The 18,389-nt window shown below is 40.1% G+C and overlaps 1 protein-coding gene across 1 annotated transcript; it reads left to right on the top strand.

Annotated features, from left to right (window-relative positions):
• Positions 1–424: 424 nt before the first annotated feature.
• On the top strand, positions 425–18,196 carry LOC119740962 (thyroid hormone receptor alpha-like). The gene is made up of 8 exons (XM_038216486.1): positions 425–1,003; positions 10,785–10,900; positions 11,773–11,914; positions 12,481–12,689; positions 13,223–13,357; positions 13,869–14,127; positions 14,637–14,764; positions 15,130–18,196. The coding sequence occupies exons 1-8, from the start codon at positions 973–975 to the stop codon at positions 15,253–15,255; spliced, it is 1,146 nt and encodes a 381-aa protein (XP_038072414.1). The 5' UTR covers positions 425–972; the 3' UTR covers positions 15,256–18,196.
• The last annotated feature ends 193 nt before the right edge of the window (positions 18,197–18,389 follow it).

Genomic DNA, 18,389 nt, shown 5'->3' with positions numbered 1-18,389 from the left:
AATAATAATAAGGTGTCTGCCGGTACAGTTAGGGTATACTGACCGGTAGAAGAGGTAATACTTGATGATTTTCTGGATTTTTTCTTCATTTTTCCAAATAAAAAATAGGGTATAGGCTGTCAAAATAGAGTAGGTAGGGTATGGAGCTATAACCGGAAGTAAAACTGTTATTGTTTTGGGCCTAAGTACATGTAAAATGTATTATTCACTTTCCACGGCACATTCACAAAGAGCGCCTTGAGTTAAGTTTAACATCGTAGGGCTCCAGAAACCCATTTAACTCAAACGGCCTTGGACTGCCCGTTCACCATAATGTCAGTGACCTAAAAAATGCAAATTACAGGCTCTGCGCAGAAACGATTACGTAACAACTGGAATGGATAGAAGTGGACCAATCCATACTGGACATTTCGGGGTGGATCCGAAGGAGTGGGTGGAGGGGCGAAATACAGCACCGAAATGGTGGTCTAAATTCCAGCGTAATGCCAAGAACGATTTGAAGGAATGAACACTTGTTGCTCCCGACACAGTCCAAACTTTAGGAGAAGAATTTCGGTCAACAAAATCAAGGGGAAAGTTTTCTTAATCATTTTTGGTTAGGTCGTTAATGTAGCCGTGACCTCACGTGTCCTGCTTAGGAAACCTCCCACCCCCCTCTTCACCCACACAAACTGCACTGGACCGGTACTGATTGGCGCAATGAAGATAGCAGCTTCCTGCGCTATGGGGGAATAACAACCCAGGAGGCAGCACGGAGGTAGAGGTGCTCGTGGCTCGAGAAGAACTGACCCTATTGTGCCACTATCGAAGGGCTGGCCTGTAAAGATCAGGACACAGGCGAGGGAAGATCACATCGTATTGCTGCGACCCTCACCTTGTACGCGTGTGGTACGGAGACAATCTCGACCAACCCAGCTTCTTGAGGATCGGATTCTTTTCTCTCTCTCGTTTGTCCAGAGGTAGAGGAAAAAGATGGAACGTTCGATGACAAAGTACAAGTTTGGTAAGGCTGTGTTTCAGTTGTGACTTTTTTTTCTGTGAATTTGTATTTATCCCGGAAAATATGCCTGTTGTGATCTCTGAAGAGAAGATGGTTGCGATGAATTTGGATATTATTTTATTCCAAGGTCTTTGTTAGTAATTCGGGTGCCGCGTGCACTGAGCATCAACAGGGACTAGAAAAGCGAGATTGTCATGTTCCATAAAGCTTAAAACTGCTTCATCTTATTCTTCACAAGTTCAAATCAAATATTGAGTCTAAGCCCTAACCAAAATTTATATATGTGTCATATGGTATTTAAATTACATACATTAAAAAAAATTATTAAATAGCAATACACTGTACATCTTTGGCCACCGGCACCATACGCCACATTTTCAATTTATCAATTTAACATTTATGTCGTGGTAGATTGGTTTGAGACGGCGAGGCCTTCTCTGCCTTTTTTGTGCAGAGGAAACTGACCTACAAAATTACAATGACGGGAAAAATTGGAAAAGTTAAAATTGATGTGAAAATTGGGAAAAATCTATCATTAGACTTTCTTTTGTTTGTGAAAGGAAACCCTGTGCAAGACACAGTTTTGATAATGAAAATGGGGATCATGGATTTTATCGAAAACGCTGGACATTTTGAGTGGAGCATTTAGCTTCTTGTCAGAGGCCACTGCAGATAGATGATGATGATAATGATGAAGATTAAGAGATTTTTTTCACGTTCGCACTCATCGCCGGTGATAAAATTCCTTCTCATGCCAATCGGTCAACGTTTTGCACAGTTTCGTGTCGTTTTCCCTCTTTTTTAAATAGAAATTTGACCTGCTCCGAAATATCTCAAACTTATATCATTTATATTACTTTAACAATATTGAAAACGCGTACGATCGAAAAAAAAATCAGCCTCTAATGAATGCATGAAAAGAGGGTATGGTGCAAGGCTAATGCGAAAATCAACACAAAAGGCAACAACTTCAATCATGGGGAAACATATTGAAGTGGTATTGATTATTGATGTGACATGACGTATGCTCTAATTTAATAGGTCCATGCGCGCTCCAGAAATGGCTCGCAATAAATCTCATTAAATGTACGCGTGAACAATGTGGCTCATTTGCATGACAAAGTGGTTGGCAACGCGGCACTTGTGTGTTGCATGGTATGTAAAGCAGTCAAGCAGTCAATACATATGCTTTATAAGAATTGATATTTGATTTTAACATGGGCTCAGACAACCTGAAAATGATTTCTTTCCACAACGCACTTTTTTTTCGCTGGCACCCTTTACTTTGTTGGTAAATAGGAAAGAATGTAGTATCCATGACGCCACTTCAGCAAAGTCTATGGAGAGTCTAGAAATTTGTCCAAGCATATTTCCTAACAAAATTGAAAACGTTGCTCAGTCCCATCAGATTCATGTCTTTTCAACTTTTTTTAAATGACTGGCCTTCATTGAGATGATATGAAGAAAAACAGTGGCGTCAGGTTGCAACATTCTTCCCGGTAAATATTTTATGACCTATATTAAATTTGAAATTACGTAAATTACAACTGAGTATTGTGTGTTCCTTGACCACGTCAATTTGCTCTGTAATAAACCATGACTTTTTATTGTCTAGCCATAGACTAGAAATGTATCTCATGTGTGAGTTTTAAATAGACAGAAGTTTTAGAGGTACTTCTAAAGATAATCTTGATTTGCCAATCTTGCTTTTGTCTCTCCGGTTTCGGCGCTGCGCCGGCAGTACACTCAGCCGTCGGAACCGAAGTTTTAAAAATGGTTAACGCCCTGACGATTGAGGTTGTTGTTAAAAAAATCCCATTTTATTAGCTTTAACATTTGTTTTAAGTTATAAAGTAAGCGTTCTGAGGCCACGGCCTTAGGAGAGGTGATAATTCGGTTTTTCGGTTACTCACTTCACAAAAAAAATCCTTCCCATTTGATGAATCACTGCTTGGTGATCGTAAATTCTGAAATTACACGTACATTTCAAATTCAACTGAACCACCTCGGCCGCGCAAACCGTATTATTATAGCCTTGGTAGTACGTCCGCGCCGTACTCCGCCTCGTGGGCCTGGCGGTTGGCGCGCTCCTAAATCACGGCCGGACTCAATCCGCACTTGAATGGAGTCTGATGTGTTGTAAAGGGTTGCATTTTAACAATTTTAAAGAAGTTTTACCCAGGTTTTAGCAGTACTGTGTGTATAGTAAAAAAAAAAAAACAAGACTTCTCTGACTATCGTCTTATCTCCCCTTTTATGAGAATTAACAGTCCAACTGGACAAGGTGTATACTCTAAAAGCCACGTTTACCTGGAAAGCGTTCCACAGCGTTATAGTACACCAACACCACGGCAATATTCAAGTCCACCGGTTAAGATTCTGATGAAATCTTCCCCCAGGAATTTATTATTTCAGACGAATGGTTAAAATTCTTCGTATAACGAACATTATTTTGTCACAATGTTAATTTTGCACACATTTTCCCTACCATGATGGAGTGGGCGTATTGCGTCTGTCAAGAATTATTCTTGGCTTCCGGAGATGTTGAAGGACTTCGCAGTTGGCTGGGTAACTGTTATTACAACAACCGAACAAAGTCTAGTCTAGTCTGGACAGATTTCGTGGAAGTGGTCGGTGATATTTGAGCAGGTTACGTAACTCGTGCCCCCATAACGCGCGGGCACAATGGCGGGCAGTGTGCCAGCAATTTGAAGTGATGGTACCATTGAAAAATATTAAAATACATATAGCTTTAAAAAACTATAACTTACAACATTTATAATGCGCTTTCCACCATGTTTCAAAGCGCACAGTACTAGTTTCTTGTACAATTATCAATTTACTGATCAAAGGCTTGTGAAAAAAGAAAGCTCTTAAGTACTGTCTTAAACTGTTTAATAATAACTCCTTTCGATTCGCTATGGTTGTCTTGCACCGTTGGCGAACATGATTGTTTGTCAAACAATCTGAAAGCACTTTGTGTACATAAAAGTATGTTAACGGATGGATATGGGTTAGTAAAACATCTGAAAATGTATGGTTATAATACAATTATTGTCAAGCCGTGCAAGTGGTGTAATGAAGCAATTGTTTGTCTCTAACTTTGTGACAGAGCGAAGTTTTAGATAAATGTACGGGGAATCTGTAAAGTTCTCAGCAGACTGCAGTGTATTCGATTTACTGAAGAAATTCCCCCTCCCCTCGTTCTCTAAATGTGAAATAGAAAAGAAAAGAAAAACACGTATAACGAAAGAGTTAGTTGTCCGCCATATGGCTCTGTAAAAGAGTGGTGTTTCACTCTTTTGAGAGTAAAGTTGTCATCTTTTAGAGTGAAGTTTTCATCCTTTAGAGTGGTGTTTCTCAGTAAAAGATTAAAACTTCCACTCGTTTGTAGAGCATAATTATGGCCGAAAGCTCTTTCGTTACGAGTGGTTTTCTCTCTTCAACATTTAGGGAGTAATTTAACTATATAGGGACTAGACAATTTAGAGTGATAATGTTATTGCCTTCGGAACATTTTTAACCACGGAAACTGGTTCAACCGTGGTGGTATATTAGCCGCCACCACCATCATCCGTTGACCTGAATGGGGTTACATGCATAAACAAAACTTGTTATACCACAGGATTACGAATGCATTGTAAACACAGACGGCGGATCGGGACTCAGCTGTTTACAACCAGTAAATAATGAACGCATTGTGGTGCCGTAAAAATAACTTCATGGTGGTATACCAATGATTTTTAACTCGATGCTGTCATGGAAACATTATGCAGGTAATAAATTTAATATTTTATCAAAAATCGTGCATAATATGAGGGTATATCACATAATCAATAATAAACACACTTCAGTTTCTCTGCACGTGTTAAAAATGTAAAAATGAATCATGGATGAATCAAGGTTAATAACTTTTCAGCGCTTACACATTTTCACTGTTGGACTTCAGATTCAATTCTTAGAAAATTAATCATGTTTCTGATATCACGACGTTTTTCTTCCCACTAATGCACCATTTGGCGTAGTTTCATGGCCAAACAGCCGTGTTATACCGTTCCTTTACTACTGCCGGCCTACCCGCGTGTATTATAGTGGGCGTTTTGTGTTGGGATTTGCGGGTTGCACAAGGTCTTCTGGTTAGGGCAACGACTCAGTAAGGTCTTGTAATTAGGGTTCGTTTTCCTTGAAATTTGGGAACGTAACTTTGCCGGTTACATAATACGTGCATATGGATGCAATTATTCCCACACAATGCCGGGCAGTGTGCCAACAGTACACAGATCATAAGATAATCGTGCTTTCCGGACATTCTGCAATTAGTGTCGTTTTTTAAAATTTATAGAGATGATGGTAAGCTACTATCGATGATAAATGAACGACTTTAAGCCACAGGAGCACTTCCGGGAAACATACGAATTGTTTTAAATCAGCCTACATTCCCTTTATCGTGCTTGCGTATGGCAAATTAATGCCAGTTACTATTTTGTGTATCGAGATATAGGCCTTGGCATTCCCACAAATTTGTACGCACTTTTCGTTCGAGGAACGTTGGGAAATAACCCCCAAAATAATGTACATGTTGGCTGAAATTTGGGCTTCCTCTTTGTTTAGAGCCTTTGTTCTATGAGAGGTAAAAAAGTTCATACGAAATGTAAAGTCCCTTCAGTATGTGCCATATATAATCTTTTCCTATACAATCACGATAAATCCACAGTGTGGTGGATCGGAAAGTAGGGAAGAGGGCTCCTTCTGTGTTGTTGATGTGCTTGATACCATAACTCAACTGAGTTCAACTACAGCCTCGTATCAAGAAACTCGTTACTGCATGCATCGTCCTCTGCATCATTTTGGTACCCTCCAAATATCGCCTACTCATCAACCTTGGCCGAGTGGGCGCCATCGCTGCCGGCCTGGGACCCCCGTTGACCTGACGGGGTTATACCTGGCTGCGCGGAGGCCGTGCATGTTGTCTGCATACACATTAAAGCCTGTTACCAGATTACAAATGCTTTGTAAACAGAGACAGCGGAAAACGGGAACAAAAGGACAGTGTACGTGGTACCTGTCCCAAGACCTCAACCTCACATGCTGAAACAAATCCCACACAAACACAACTGCTCTGTTAAAAAGCAATAAAGGGTCAGGATGCTGGACCAGCGCAAACAGAGATGTGGTCTACTGTATGTAGGGCTTAAAAGGTAGTGTATTATGCCCTGTTACGTAACAGGAACAGCGGGAATCGATTTGCCGAGGCGGGAATGTTGCTTTAAAAAAAGTAATGTTTCTCAGCCATTAGGCATTTCTTTCTTTGATTTAAACTTGAGTTCGCTAAAACAAAGTGTCCATAAACTAAAGCAAAAGGTAATACTGCTTTGGTTGCTCTTGTACGTGGTATAAGCGACACTCATCTTGGACGGCTGTTGCGATCTTAACATTAGGTACAACATGAAGCTTCATGGGTACAAGGAGGTCTGTTGATTTTTCTGAGAATAAGAAGATGTGTATAGCAAACAAGTTTTTCTTTCGTAGTTGGATTGTCCCTGACCAGCCTAATGCCATGAGGACAAGGCACGATAAGCGTTGATTGTGTGGCTGAATCATGGATTCTTGTTATAGGTTCAGTTCGTTAGAATAGAAGGCAACCGTTGATAAAAACAGATTCCAGGCGCTCCATGGTTGGCACAATGTACATGCATGGTAACAACTAAGGTATGCTGTACAAACTGAGATTGTGCTGCCACATTATAACAGAAGTTTTTTTCACCGTCACTAGTGAAAGAAAAGAAGTGCACTAATATCGTTTTAAAGTCTGCCCACCATTTTAACTACCAATATATCACCTACACTCATTTAATTAATTCGTTATGGATTACCAGCTAGTATAAAACCCAATTAAAGAGAGCGGAAATTGGGAAAGCTATTTTAGGCAAGGTCAGATCCAGAACACAATTTGGGGGGGGGGGGCAAAAAAAGTCCCCCCCCCCGAAAAGTGGGTCCAAAAATGTTCCGCCCCGAATGTAATATGAAAAGCAAGGGGGGGGGCACTATGTATTGGTTTTGTTAAGTTTTGTGGGTGGTGTACGCAGTGGCTGCCTTTTTTTGCGACGGCACTTTTTTTGCGTTGCCGCCCCCGATCTGCCGTTGATTTGAAATCAACCAAAATTAACAACTGCATGCGGTAGAAATGCAGGTTGATTTTTTTAAGACACTTGATATGACATTAAAATGAATTATGGAAATAGAAGGGTACATTGCATCAGAGCATTAGTGTACAGTTGAAGTGTTTTGAGCTCATGTAGTTTTATTTCATGTCAGTGCATGTGCTTAAAACAATTTGATATGGCCCATGCAGTTGGTGATCGCACGGTTGCTGTGTATTTGTTTTATACAACTTAGTTCATATATAGGCCTAAAACGTATTCATTTCTTAGGAAATATTCTCTTAAGCCTTCCCTTGATCTTCATTCTTCAGACACTTTTCCGATTTTATAATTCGAGGTCACGATTTCAAGCAGATGAAACTTGTGAATATGACTGAGTTCTGCAAAACTCAAACCTTGTTTTACATAACACTAACTACACCGTGGAGGACTGTGCCTACCATAAGATGGGCTTACGCATCGATTTTACGCAACTGAGTGACAGCTTTTGGCGGTTTTTGCATCCTTTTAACGTCGCGATTCCCGGCCAGTCTTAAACTCATTTCCTGTCGTTGATCATTAATGGATGGGAGAAGTGATCGTGCCGTTCCGTTGCTACATCAGGGCGAAGGAACCTGTGCATGCGACTGGCATGCCGGTTGGTGCGCTGCGTTACGTAATTATTGGTCCAGTTGGCTCATCCCATCCTGCCGCATGGCTGGTGATGCAAAGGATATCGTCACCTGCTCAAGGACACTGAGCTAGAGCTAGTCTTGGTTCCAGGCGTCAAGTTTTTGGGCCATCTTTGTCCCTTCCGGCTCGTAAAATAGATCTGCTGGCAAGCACCATGATTGAACTGGTTAGCAGAACACGCTGTTTAGCGAAACTTTTTACCAAGCAAACATAAACCGGGCATCAGCCACAAACTATATAGGCCATAGGGCATGTGCCATTAATATGCTCAATTTCAGATTTTCGTGCAGCAGCAGTGGGGACAACCTGAAATTACCATAGACTGGTTGGGTATACACCCCTGATCAAAAATTTAAATATCCCCAAATAGGGGGGATGCTCACTAATATGTTTTCGATTGGCGAGACTTAGCAAAAACGTTCCTGTTCTTAGCAGAACAATCGCTGCTAATGAGCTATGTTTTTTGTAAATTGCCCCAGATCGACTTGCCGTATGTTACAGGGGATTCAGAACAATTCTGCAAACATCATCTAAGTTCTATATTTTGCGATGCACGTGTCTCAAGTCGCATCAAAGAAAGAGCATTTAATAAACTGCTATGATGTATTTGACGTTCGTATTCCATTTTTTTTTTCTGTCGAAGACATGGATCAATATGCGTCCTTCGCCCACGTAAGCTTTATACAACCAAGATCGTGGCGGGACTCAGGCTTTATCGTCCAATTTCTTCAGGCAGAAGCAATAAACTTGCACACTTTAGCCACGAGCATAGTATTTTTAGTAAGATATTTTCTGGTTTCCACCCGCAACATTTTGTGTTCATCATGCATGGAGTAACACATTATAGGGTCAACATCCAGGTGGATGATTGGTTGTGTAAATAGTAATAATGTCTTGCATCAAGGCTATTAGTGCACCGACTAGAACATCTCGTAAAACATGCATGAGTGCTCAAAGTGGCTGATGGAGCTCCATGTGAAAAAAAGGGTTTATCACATAAGACCGAATCAAAGGTGGCTGGTAGGCTATTGTCCTTAATCCGGGTATCCGTGTTCTGCTGTAAAATTCAATTTCATTGGTTCGTCCCTCAACTCCCCCCCCCCCCCTCATGCTGCCAGCGAATTATTTAGAAAACCTATGTTTGATTGCACTTTGCACCTCGATGTTCAAGAAAACAGTTTTCGTTATAAAAAAATGTGACACTCTAAATAAATGGAATGCTGTATTCATACGTAGTGTGTGCAATAAACAGTGCCCCAAATCATAAATATTTATTGTATAGCTCCAGCTCCACGCGTATTGTTTAATTATTTTTCGGCCGCTACACAAAAATTTGGGATTTATGGATAGGCAGAACTACTATGATCCCCTATACTTTCGGAAACGTAGGAAGCCACCTCTGTTTTATTAGCCACCTTTCTATCCAACCTCTCCTTCTAAAAGAATCGTAAAATAAATAAGATGGCACTTCTTACGCTATTGTTGCTAAAGCTTCGGTGGGCTGGTAGTGTACACGGTACCAGGTTAATACGGTTGTCATAATTATGTCTATGTGCCCGGCATTCAGTTATTAGGTAAGTTGTAAGTATAAGAGTGTCGTAACAGCCACTCGCCAAAGTTGGGAGTTTTCCCCGAATTCACGCGCTACCTTCGTGTTCGGTCCCTTGAACCCCTTATTACACTTTTATTTTCCATTATTATCTTTCTCTTGTCACTCGAACAAATAGTATTAACAGTTTATGAGATAGTGTTATCTGATGCAGACGATTCATCCTTAGGTTGATTGACCGTAGGGTTAAAAACATGTGAAGTGGTGAATGAGGCAACGTGTAGCCGGCCTACTGGAGACAAACAACAAAGGCAATAGGGCTTTTGCATTGAAAGGTGAAAACGAGGCTGTACTGGCAGGATTAATTCCTGCTGATTAGTTCAGACCTCGCACTTAACCTTACTTTTTTAAACACGTCAAAGAGTCTTTGCTTTAGAAAGGCAGTACGTGTCGCTTTTGTTCGTTTATTGCAAAGACAATGGAAAAGTCTTTCAATAATTCTTTGTTAGTTCAAAACTCTAGTATATGTATAAACATGTACATGTAAAATCATATCCAGACTTTATATTAGGAAAAAAATATCATTCCCCAAGCATATTACTCGTGCTTGGAACTACAATTATCTACACAGCTTCAAAGTCCAAAGGGATGCTGTATAACAGGAAATATTCCCTTGTCTGTATATAAACTCGTACGGCAACGTGGCGTTGGCGGCAATAATTATGTAAACACTTCGAATCGTATATCGTTATCAACAGTCCTGACCGTGTAGCATTAGACACTCTCGATTCTGATTGGCTAAAGTTTCATGTGACGCGTGCACACGTCGTTGGTAAACTCATGGCCGTGAAATAAATTCACACTGAAGCTTCTTTTTTGCGCAAACATGTATGTCTCTATTTGTTTGAAAAAAAAAGATTGGATAGTCCATTATTAGATCTTGACGCCTGCAGTTGTCGCTAGCTGATGGTGTGATGTGTAATGTTACGATAGGAACGAGGAACATTCTGTACAAATTATGAAAAGAGCATGAGAAAACCTTATATATGCATTGACTGACTGTTTTGCACTAAATCAACATTACTGAAAAATAAAATGAGAATTGAGGACAGGAAAATGATTAAATTCGGCATCTTAAGATTTGATGGCTTGAATGGTAAAATCAGAAGAAAGGGTAAGTTTGCGATTGTACAACCTGAAAGGAAGTCTCTTTTGTGAGTTAGTGTGGTTCTGAAAAGAACCTGTGGAAAACTCAACGTTTCGGACAGTGTACAATGTACTCTCCTGTAAATTGAATGCCCAAATAAAGGGTGAAAATAAATAACATGTAGGCTACACGGAAAATCAACAACCTTCGTGAATAATGTATTTCCATTGTCGTTTTGTGTGTGTATTAATACAGGTACCCCTTACATACCAAGCTACATGGACCTGACCAATGGGCCTGAGCCCTGCGTCGTGTGCGGGGATGCTGCCACTGGTTACCACTACCGTTGTATGACGTGCGAAGGCTGCAAGGTAGAACCAAACTGTACAATTACAATTACGGTCTAGGAGTTATATTTGGAACCTGAAGAAGAGCAGACATTAAAGTCTTATATATAGACATTGACCATACTCTGCAACTATACACTGTCATCATTAAAGGGAATATACATCATTTGCTTTTGCTGTAATTTTCAGAAATGGATGGAATTGGGGGGTTGGAAATATATAGCAAATATAGTTACACTGACTTTTTTGAGGTTTATGGTTCGAAAATGCTATAAAAACCAAGAAAAACAATCATTTTCCTGTAGTCTGGTTCCCTGACTCCATTTAAGAAGAAACAGAGCAGTTTACATATATTGGGGAATTGTAAGGTCAGGGAACCAGTCTAGCTGGCTTGTACCCGTTCATAGGTGTGTAATCGATTGCAAACAAGTGCGATGGTCAACTGGGGCCAGTATTTGAAAAAAAGCCAGTTTTTTCCAACGCTGATCGGCCGATCAGCGTTGGAAATTGATACAAAAATACCACTTTTCTTGAAAATGACAGTATACCAGGTGCCATGATTTTACAGGAAGCTTTACACTGTCATTCACTAACAGTCCAGCAAGGTATTTCAAAATGATTTGGTAGTTTTATTTTTTGATGTTTGCAAATGTTGTATTTTCCCTTTAAGATTAAGGGCACGAACGATGAAATTATGTATTTCTTTTTTAACAAAATCCTTTTAAAGTCTGCTTTTATTATTTAAAGCTCCTTGGTGAAAACACTTCAGATAACAACCTTGCATTCAAAGCAAAAGGTTAGAGAACTAAATTTTTAACAGTATCAATCCCATGCCTTTGCATTAATTGCTCTCCCTCTGAAGAATTCAATCCTTTCATTTTTGTTGATAAAATTAGGGTTTCTTTCGGCGGACGATTCAGAAAGGCCTGAGCTATTACTGTAAATGGAACGAAGAGTGCGTAATCGACAAGACGACCCGGAACCAATGCCAGCAGTGCCGGTACAAGAAATGCATCAGTGTGGGCATGGCTCCAGATCGTAAGTTATTCAACAGTTGTTCGATACTGTAAACCAGGGTCCAATATCACAGCTTTGCTGACCGTAAAGAAGCTTTCGCTATCTAGAGCAGAAACTGTCAGTATTAACAATTGTGTAAGTGCTGTCAATTTTTGTTCAATGGCTATTAACAATGTAATAGCTGTAAAAATGTATAGATGTGCGTGCCAGCGAAACTCCGACAGTGTTGGGGGCTAAGGGCGCCCTCTTCCGCCAAAATAAATGATTAAAAACCTTTTATCGTATCAGAGGAGGGCCGGCCAAGCGGCGATTGATCCAGGAGAATCGACATAAGCGGACACAGGAGTAGATGTTACGACAGTGTTTATACGTCGGTGAAGGGCAAAAAACTTATTTTATTTACATCACCCCGACGCAAAAATTCCACCTTATGAATTGATAAAAACATTGTTTGTCGTATGTACCACAGTTTTAGTCCAGTTTAAAACGGAAAAAGCTAACAAAATGACCAGAAATGAGCACATTGTGTGACTGCCATCTCTCCGTGTATTAAAGAAATTTGATGATTTTTTTCTTGTACTTCTCAGTGGTTCTGAACGAGAATCAGAGGAGGGCCAAGCGGCGACTGATCAAGGAGAATCGAGACAAGCGGACACGGGAGGAGATGTTAAGGCAGAGCGGTCTGCTGCTTGCCAGCCGACTGACCGAGGCTGAAGAGAACCTCATCAAGGCTATACTAATCGCTCATCAGGAGACCACCTATCTCTTCAGGAGGAACTCGACTTCTTCTGATGAGGTATGATCATCAGACCTTAGGCTGTTGGCAGGAATAGGGACACTAAAATGCTTTAGACAATAGCAAGTAAAATGTTCACTTTTTCTGTTTCAGTTTCAAATAGGGCCCTAATTAACTAACGTCCCAAAAACTGTACCGATTTTCATTTGGTGCAAAGAACAATTTACGAAGAGGTTAACTATTTTCTCAAAAATTCTCTTGTTCGGTATGTACATGTATTCTCATTATTGATGCCATTCCGGTTTCTTCGCCTATAACTGGCTGATGAGATCAATTATTTTTATGGCTTGCAGTACTTAACTACATAATTTAGCGGGGCTTTCCCCTTGTGTCGTTGAATTCGTTTCAAATAACTCAATGTGATGCGATAACATGTTTCTCTTTCAATTATTGAAATTAAATACAACTGAACTCGCGAAGTGATGCGTTTGAGACAGTGCATGCTATACCCGTACGTGTATTAAGTTATCTTGTCACCTTTCATTTGGCATCAGCAAGGTAACCTACGACTGTTTTGTTTTCTTGTTTACAAGGACGGTGGAGAGCCAGATACCAAACGGGTCAAGGCAGAGGATGACAAAACTGCTTTAATGAACCTAGCTGAGATCATGACGCCCTCTATTGTCAAGGTGGTAGAATTCGCCAAGAGGGTGCCGGGTTTCAAAGAGGTAAGGGTAATGCCAGTTTCTTATCCCAACCTAATCTTCAGGAATTATTCCCAGTTTCTGAATAGTCTCAAAACGGTAGATCGCGTCTTTTCAGAGGTTCGCATTAGCAAGGTTTTAGCCTTGATTTCAGTCTCGTTTTAACTAACGTTAACGTGTTCCAGAATGATCGGCCTAATTTTAACAAACTTGATCAAGTGTAATACAAAAGATGTAGGTCATGACAAAACTTACTACGAGCCAATGATTACCTTTATTGATTTGCCTTTCCAAATTAGGATTCCTCGACCAAAACAAAATAGGCAGGCGTGGGTAAAAATCATCAAAACGTTAATACATATAGCTCTCTGTGCATGAAAGGGTTTACCAAATTAGTCAAACCTTTGGGCAAAATGCGTAAATATAGCTGATCATGTGGGTGTCAAAATATATACAAGTGCACAATTTTGCATTTTACGTTTAATGTAAAAGCTCCAATATTTCATTTATTGTTTTGTTAATTTGATCGATTCAGCTGAATCATGAAGACCAGGTCTTGCTCCTCAAGTCGTGCTGTATGGAGATCATGTGCCTACGAATCGCCCAGAAGTACGACCCTGACACCCAGCAGCTGATCTTCTCCAACGGCATGCCCCTGGACAAGTCCGAGTTGAAGCAGGGTGCCCTCGGCGAGCTTGTGGAGCCCATCTTCGACTTCGCGGTGGGGTTGGCCAGGCTTCAGCTGACCGAGACGGAAATGGCGCTCCTGGCGGCCGTTCTACTCATAGCTGGGGGTAAGTTGCAAGGGACCAATATAATGGAACGGCCAGGCTTTTGGCATAAACCGCGCCAACCTTTGGGTCTATACATATCTCGTTGTGCTTGTAAACGAGATTGACCTAAGCTACCATGGTCACCTAACCAGAAATTGTGGTCTAACCGGTTAATTAATGGCTGATTGGCAGGCACTGACAGGCTCTGAGAAAGAGACAATTGAATTGTCCTAACTCCAAACTCTCTCAGATCCTTTGAAGCTACAGCCCTCAGGAGGTTCAGAACATTTGACGGGATTTAGGGAGATAAAGACTAGCTACACTTTACTTGGGACCTGCACGGTGCCTGTTGAGAGTTGAGATACAAAGAATGTGTCCTCTGTTTTCTGCATAGTGGAGGATGTTTAAGAAAATATGTGGAGTTTCTGGCCAAAACTACCCAGAGAACTAAAAATCTTCTACACAAAACCAACGTGTTTTAAGATTGTACCGTGCTTAATTATTTTTTTTATTTTACAATTTCTCCAAAGACCGACCCGGACTTAAAGATGCTAAATCGGTGGAGTTGCTCCAAGACACTCTGCTGACGGCCTTCCAGCATTTCATCAATGAAACACGACCGACGACACCAGTACACTGGGCGAAGATTCTTATGAAGGTAATTTATAAATCGGCTGCTTCTTACTTTCAGACCCCTCCTGGAATTTGGAAAGACAATTCCTCCCAGCCAAGAACCTTCGAATTATAACCCCTTAGTATTATACGTTAATAAGAATAATGGGCAGCTATAATAGAAAAACGGAACAAAAAAAACCCAAAATCCACACTCTTATTGACGTTTCTCAGGCATAAACAGACCACTATGTATGGAAAAAATCTTCCGAGTACGAGATGATCTTTCCTCCAGATCCACGGATGTGAAACAGTGTTTTGTATGCATGTGGAGCAGCGCCCTTCAACCTCATAGCTAGTGAATTTTCAAACCTGTCTCAAAGATCGTTTGTTTCTTTTTGTCGCTCACAGATCACCGATCTGCGCACCATTAGCGCCCGCCACGCAGAAAGACTGCTCTGCATCAAATTGGACAAGTCCCAGGAGATACCACAACTATTTCTGGAAATGTTCGACGACTGTAACACAACGTTATAAAATGCTAGAAAATAATGCGTGTATGATGATGATCCATCTTCCAGGTTTTCTGATCTTTATCCCGCCTAGTATTTATTCTTCCTCAGCCTTTCCTGCTCCTTCACAAGTCATGAGTAACCTCTTATGTTTCTCGGGGTTTGAACCTTTAGAAGTGCAGCAAGCAGCAGTTGGTTATAACTTACGCGATGTGTGTCAATCTGCATTTGTGTCTCAACCAGTTCAACTTGTTAAACTGGGTTGCATGTATGGGAGAGTTTGAAACTCTTCAATGTTGTGCAGTCTGTAGTACGCCTGCGATTGATTTCAGAACTTTGGCGTATATTTTAAACGTCTTGGATGAGGATGATGACATATTTTATTACCGCAGTTTGTGTACGATTTCATATCAGTCACTAAACAGAGAGTGAACGAATTCGGCCCGCCATTTATGAAAACATTTTTTGTTTCTGACTCGCTTCGGAATCGGGTGGAACCCCTCTAAATTACGTCACGGATTAAAGAAAACACAGTAAGCAGAGTTTTTGCCATTGTCTACAATTTCGTGAAATCTGCTCCTGGATTGCGCAGTTTGCTGTTGCAGTATCTTTTTGAAAAAAAAAACTCTGAAAAAAGGGTGCAAATGCACTCCTTTGATTTCTTGCCAAAACCCAAAGAGTTCCCAAGGATGATTTTGTCTTTTCGTACAACAGTAGTGTTAATCATTTTGTACCATATTTCATTGTAATCGATTTTAATGTAGCCATTGGTGAATGACTGTCTCGTCAAGAACATATCACTTCATTAGTTTCTAGTTAGACCTGCCAACCGGTTTATCCAGTACAATTTTCATGTTATTCTTTGGAATACTGAATTTTTTTAATCTTGAAATTTGAACAAAGTAAAGATTGGATTAGCCTGCGTTAGGTGAATGTATATATCCTACCAAATTCAGAGCTTTGGTAGGCATGTAAAATACAACGTAAATATTTCGTTTGGCTTTTAAATTATCGTGGCGTTGATGTAAATTATTATAAATTATGCAACCATTGCAGCTGTTTGTTTCACTTATACATTAATTGTACGTAATATTCGTAAAAGTAAGGTTAAATTACTTTGAAGTCGTAGATTATATTCAGGAAATATGTTAGTGACATGTCCAAAGAATTCGTGCGACTGAGATCAGTCTCATTAAAATCAGGAATAACTCGTGTAAAGTTTACTAGAAGTTTACAGAAAAAATATATAAAGCTATATTACGAGAATATAAAATGTTGTGTATGTATATAGACTTTACCCTGCACGGGCGATGTTTATCCGCCATTTTGTCTACCTCATTTTTGAAATTAAAATGTAATATCTATGGAAGGGCTGATTTGGCTGCACTTTCATTTAGTTTTGACAGCCAAATCCCTTTTTTAAAATTTATTATTATTTTTTTAATTTATTTATTATTATTATTATTTGGTTTACTTTTGTGGCACTTCAGGTTGAAATTTGACCAAAGCTTGTTTTAAAAGAAACACAAACATATGAATATTAAATATGCAAACATACGGGTGGGAGTATGACAGTATTTTAGAACAAAATCCGGGTACTTCCGAACCGGAAGCAGTGGGTTCTTCTAAGAGTCAGCAAATTTTTCTAACTGTAACAATATTGAACAGAATTTCCAGGAGATTGTTTTCCTTTGTCGCATGGAGTACAGGGAAACATTTCGTTGAGTTGTGATCGTGCAACATCAAGTTGTGATCGTGCAACGGCTCAGTTATTTTGATCAACTATAATTGTATGAATTGGACGTAGTAATGATCTGTTTTTCGCACCACAGCTTTTGCCTCGCAGAGCCGAAGGCGACACCCTATGAATACGGAAACAACCGAATAACATTCTGTGTATGTTTTTTTATGTATCCAATGTCATTCAACTTGCATGCAAGATGCCCTAACAGATAACAACAAAATGTGTTCCGTTGACTAATGCAGGCCTGTATCGGGCAGCGGAGGGAGGTCAAATTGACATTTTTAGCTGGCCATTTTAATCAATCTTATCCGTCAAAATAAGTAAACGCACGCAAGAATACGTGGTGTTTCACCTCCCTACTACAAGCATGCGTTCTTTATACTTGGCCTTTGATGTCGTGTCTTCTAACATAACGTTTCACTGAAGTTACACTCTCACTGTAAGCATGCGAGGCGTCTTGCAAGGAAAAGGTGCACCTTCAGTTTAAATATAAGATAAAAAGACCCACCCTCACATTAACCTGGATACGGGCCTGTAATGCATTTGACTGTATACTGAAAGACAATTATTTGGGCATACTTACAGGTGTAAACACTCAGGGAATGTTTAGATTTTTTTAAAGGTAAATGTGAAAAGTGTATGGGGAATTATAGTCCGGTTCGTACCTTTGCTTGATTCAAACGTGAACACGAATTTGTGACGTCAAGGCATGATTTCGCTCCAAGAACCGCAAACGCATTTTCAACTCTGTCTTTTCAATCTTATTTTAATATCCATGCGCAATGCTGCATTAAGCGTGACGCATGACAGTGTGCAGGAGAAGTACGGAATTGGGCTGGACGCACTACACTGCTACAGATAATGAAAGTTTGAGAATGCAAGAATAATTTCATGGCAATGACTGATGGATTGTGGAACATTCCACAACTTTTCCGTGCTAAATCCGTCGATTTGCTTCGCACACTCGCAGTGTGTATGAACCGACCTTCATGCATCACGTCTGTGAATACCAAAACAAATGGGTATTATGGTATAAGTATCGGTAGGTCTATTGAATTCAAAACATGTAGGCCCTATGATGTATTTACATGTAATGAAAATGTTACCATAGTATTCTGGTATAGTTTTTAATTTCAACAGTTTTTTGCAAATACAATTATGCAGAATTGTATCATTGTTTTCCTTTCAAATGTTGTAAATAAATAGTTTTAGAACACATTAAGTGCTGCAGGAAGTAACCGATGGAATTCTTGCATTGTGTGATCTTAGATTCATATACATCTAAGGAATGTACATGTTAGTCTGCTGCCCCTATGGAGACCCACCGGCGGTACTCGGCGTTTCTGGGGTGTTGGTCGCATTGTGGTGACTCCTCGGGAAAGTAGTTTTGCGTAACTCTCTAATAAGTTGTTTAA

The sequence above is a fragment of the Patiria miniata genome, unplaced genomic scaffold (assembly GCF_015706575.1).
Source record: "Patiria miniata isolate m_02_andy unplaced genomic scaffold, ASM1570657v1 HiC_scaffold_5, whole genome shotgun sequence".
In the NCBI taxonomy this organism is placed as follows: domain Eukaryota; kingdom Metazoa; phylum Echinodermata; class Asteroidea; order Valvatida; family Asterinidae; genus Patiria; species Patiria miniata.
This window is presented reverse-complemented; position numbering and strand designations above follow the sequence as displayed.

Bases quoted from the DNA above. Each gene is read 5' to 3' on its own strand.
- LOC119740962 (XM_038216486.1), top strand. From the start codon at position 973: ATGGAACGTTCGATGACAAAGTACAAGTTTG. The intron at 11,915-12,480 runs GTAAGTTATTCA...TGTACTTCTCAG, and splicing joins TGTGGGCATGGCTCCAGATC to TGGTTCTGAACGAGAATCAG. The intron at 13,358-13,868 runs GTAAGGGTAATG...TGATCGATTCAG, and splicing joins GGGTGCCGGGTTTCAAAGAG to CTGAATCATGAAGACCAGGT.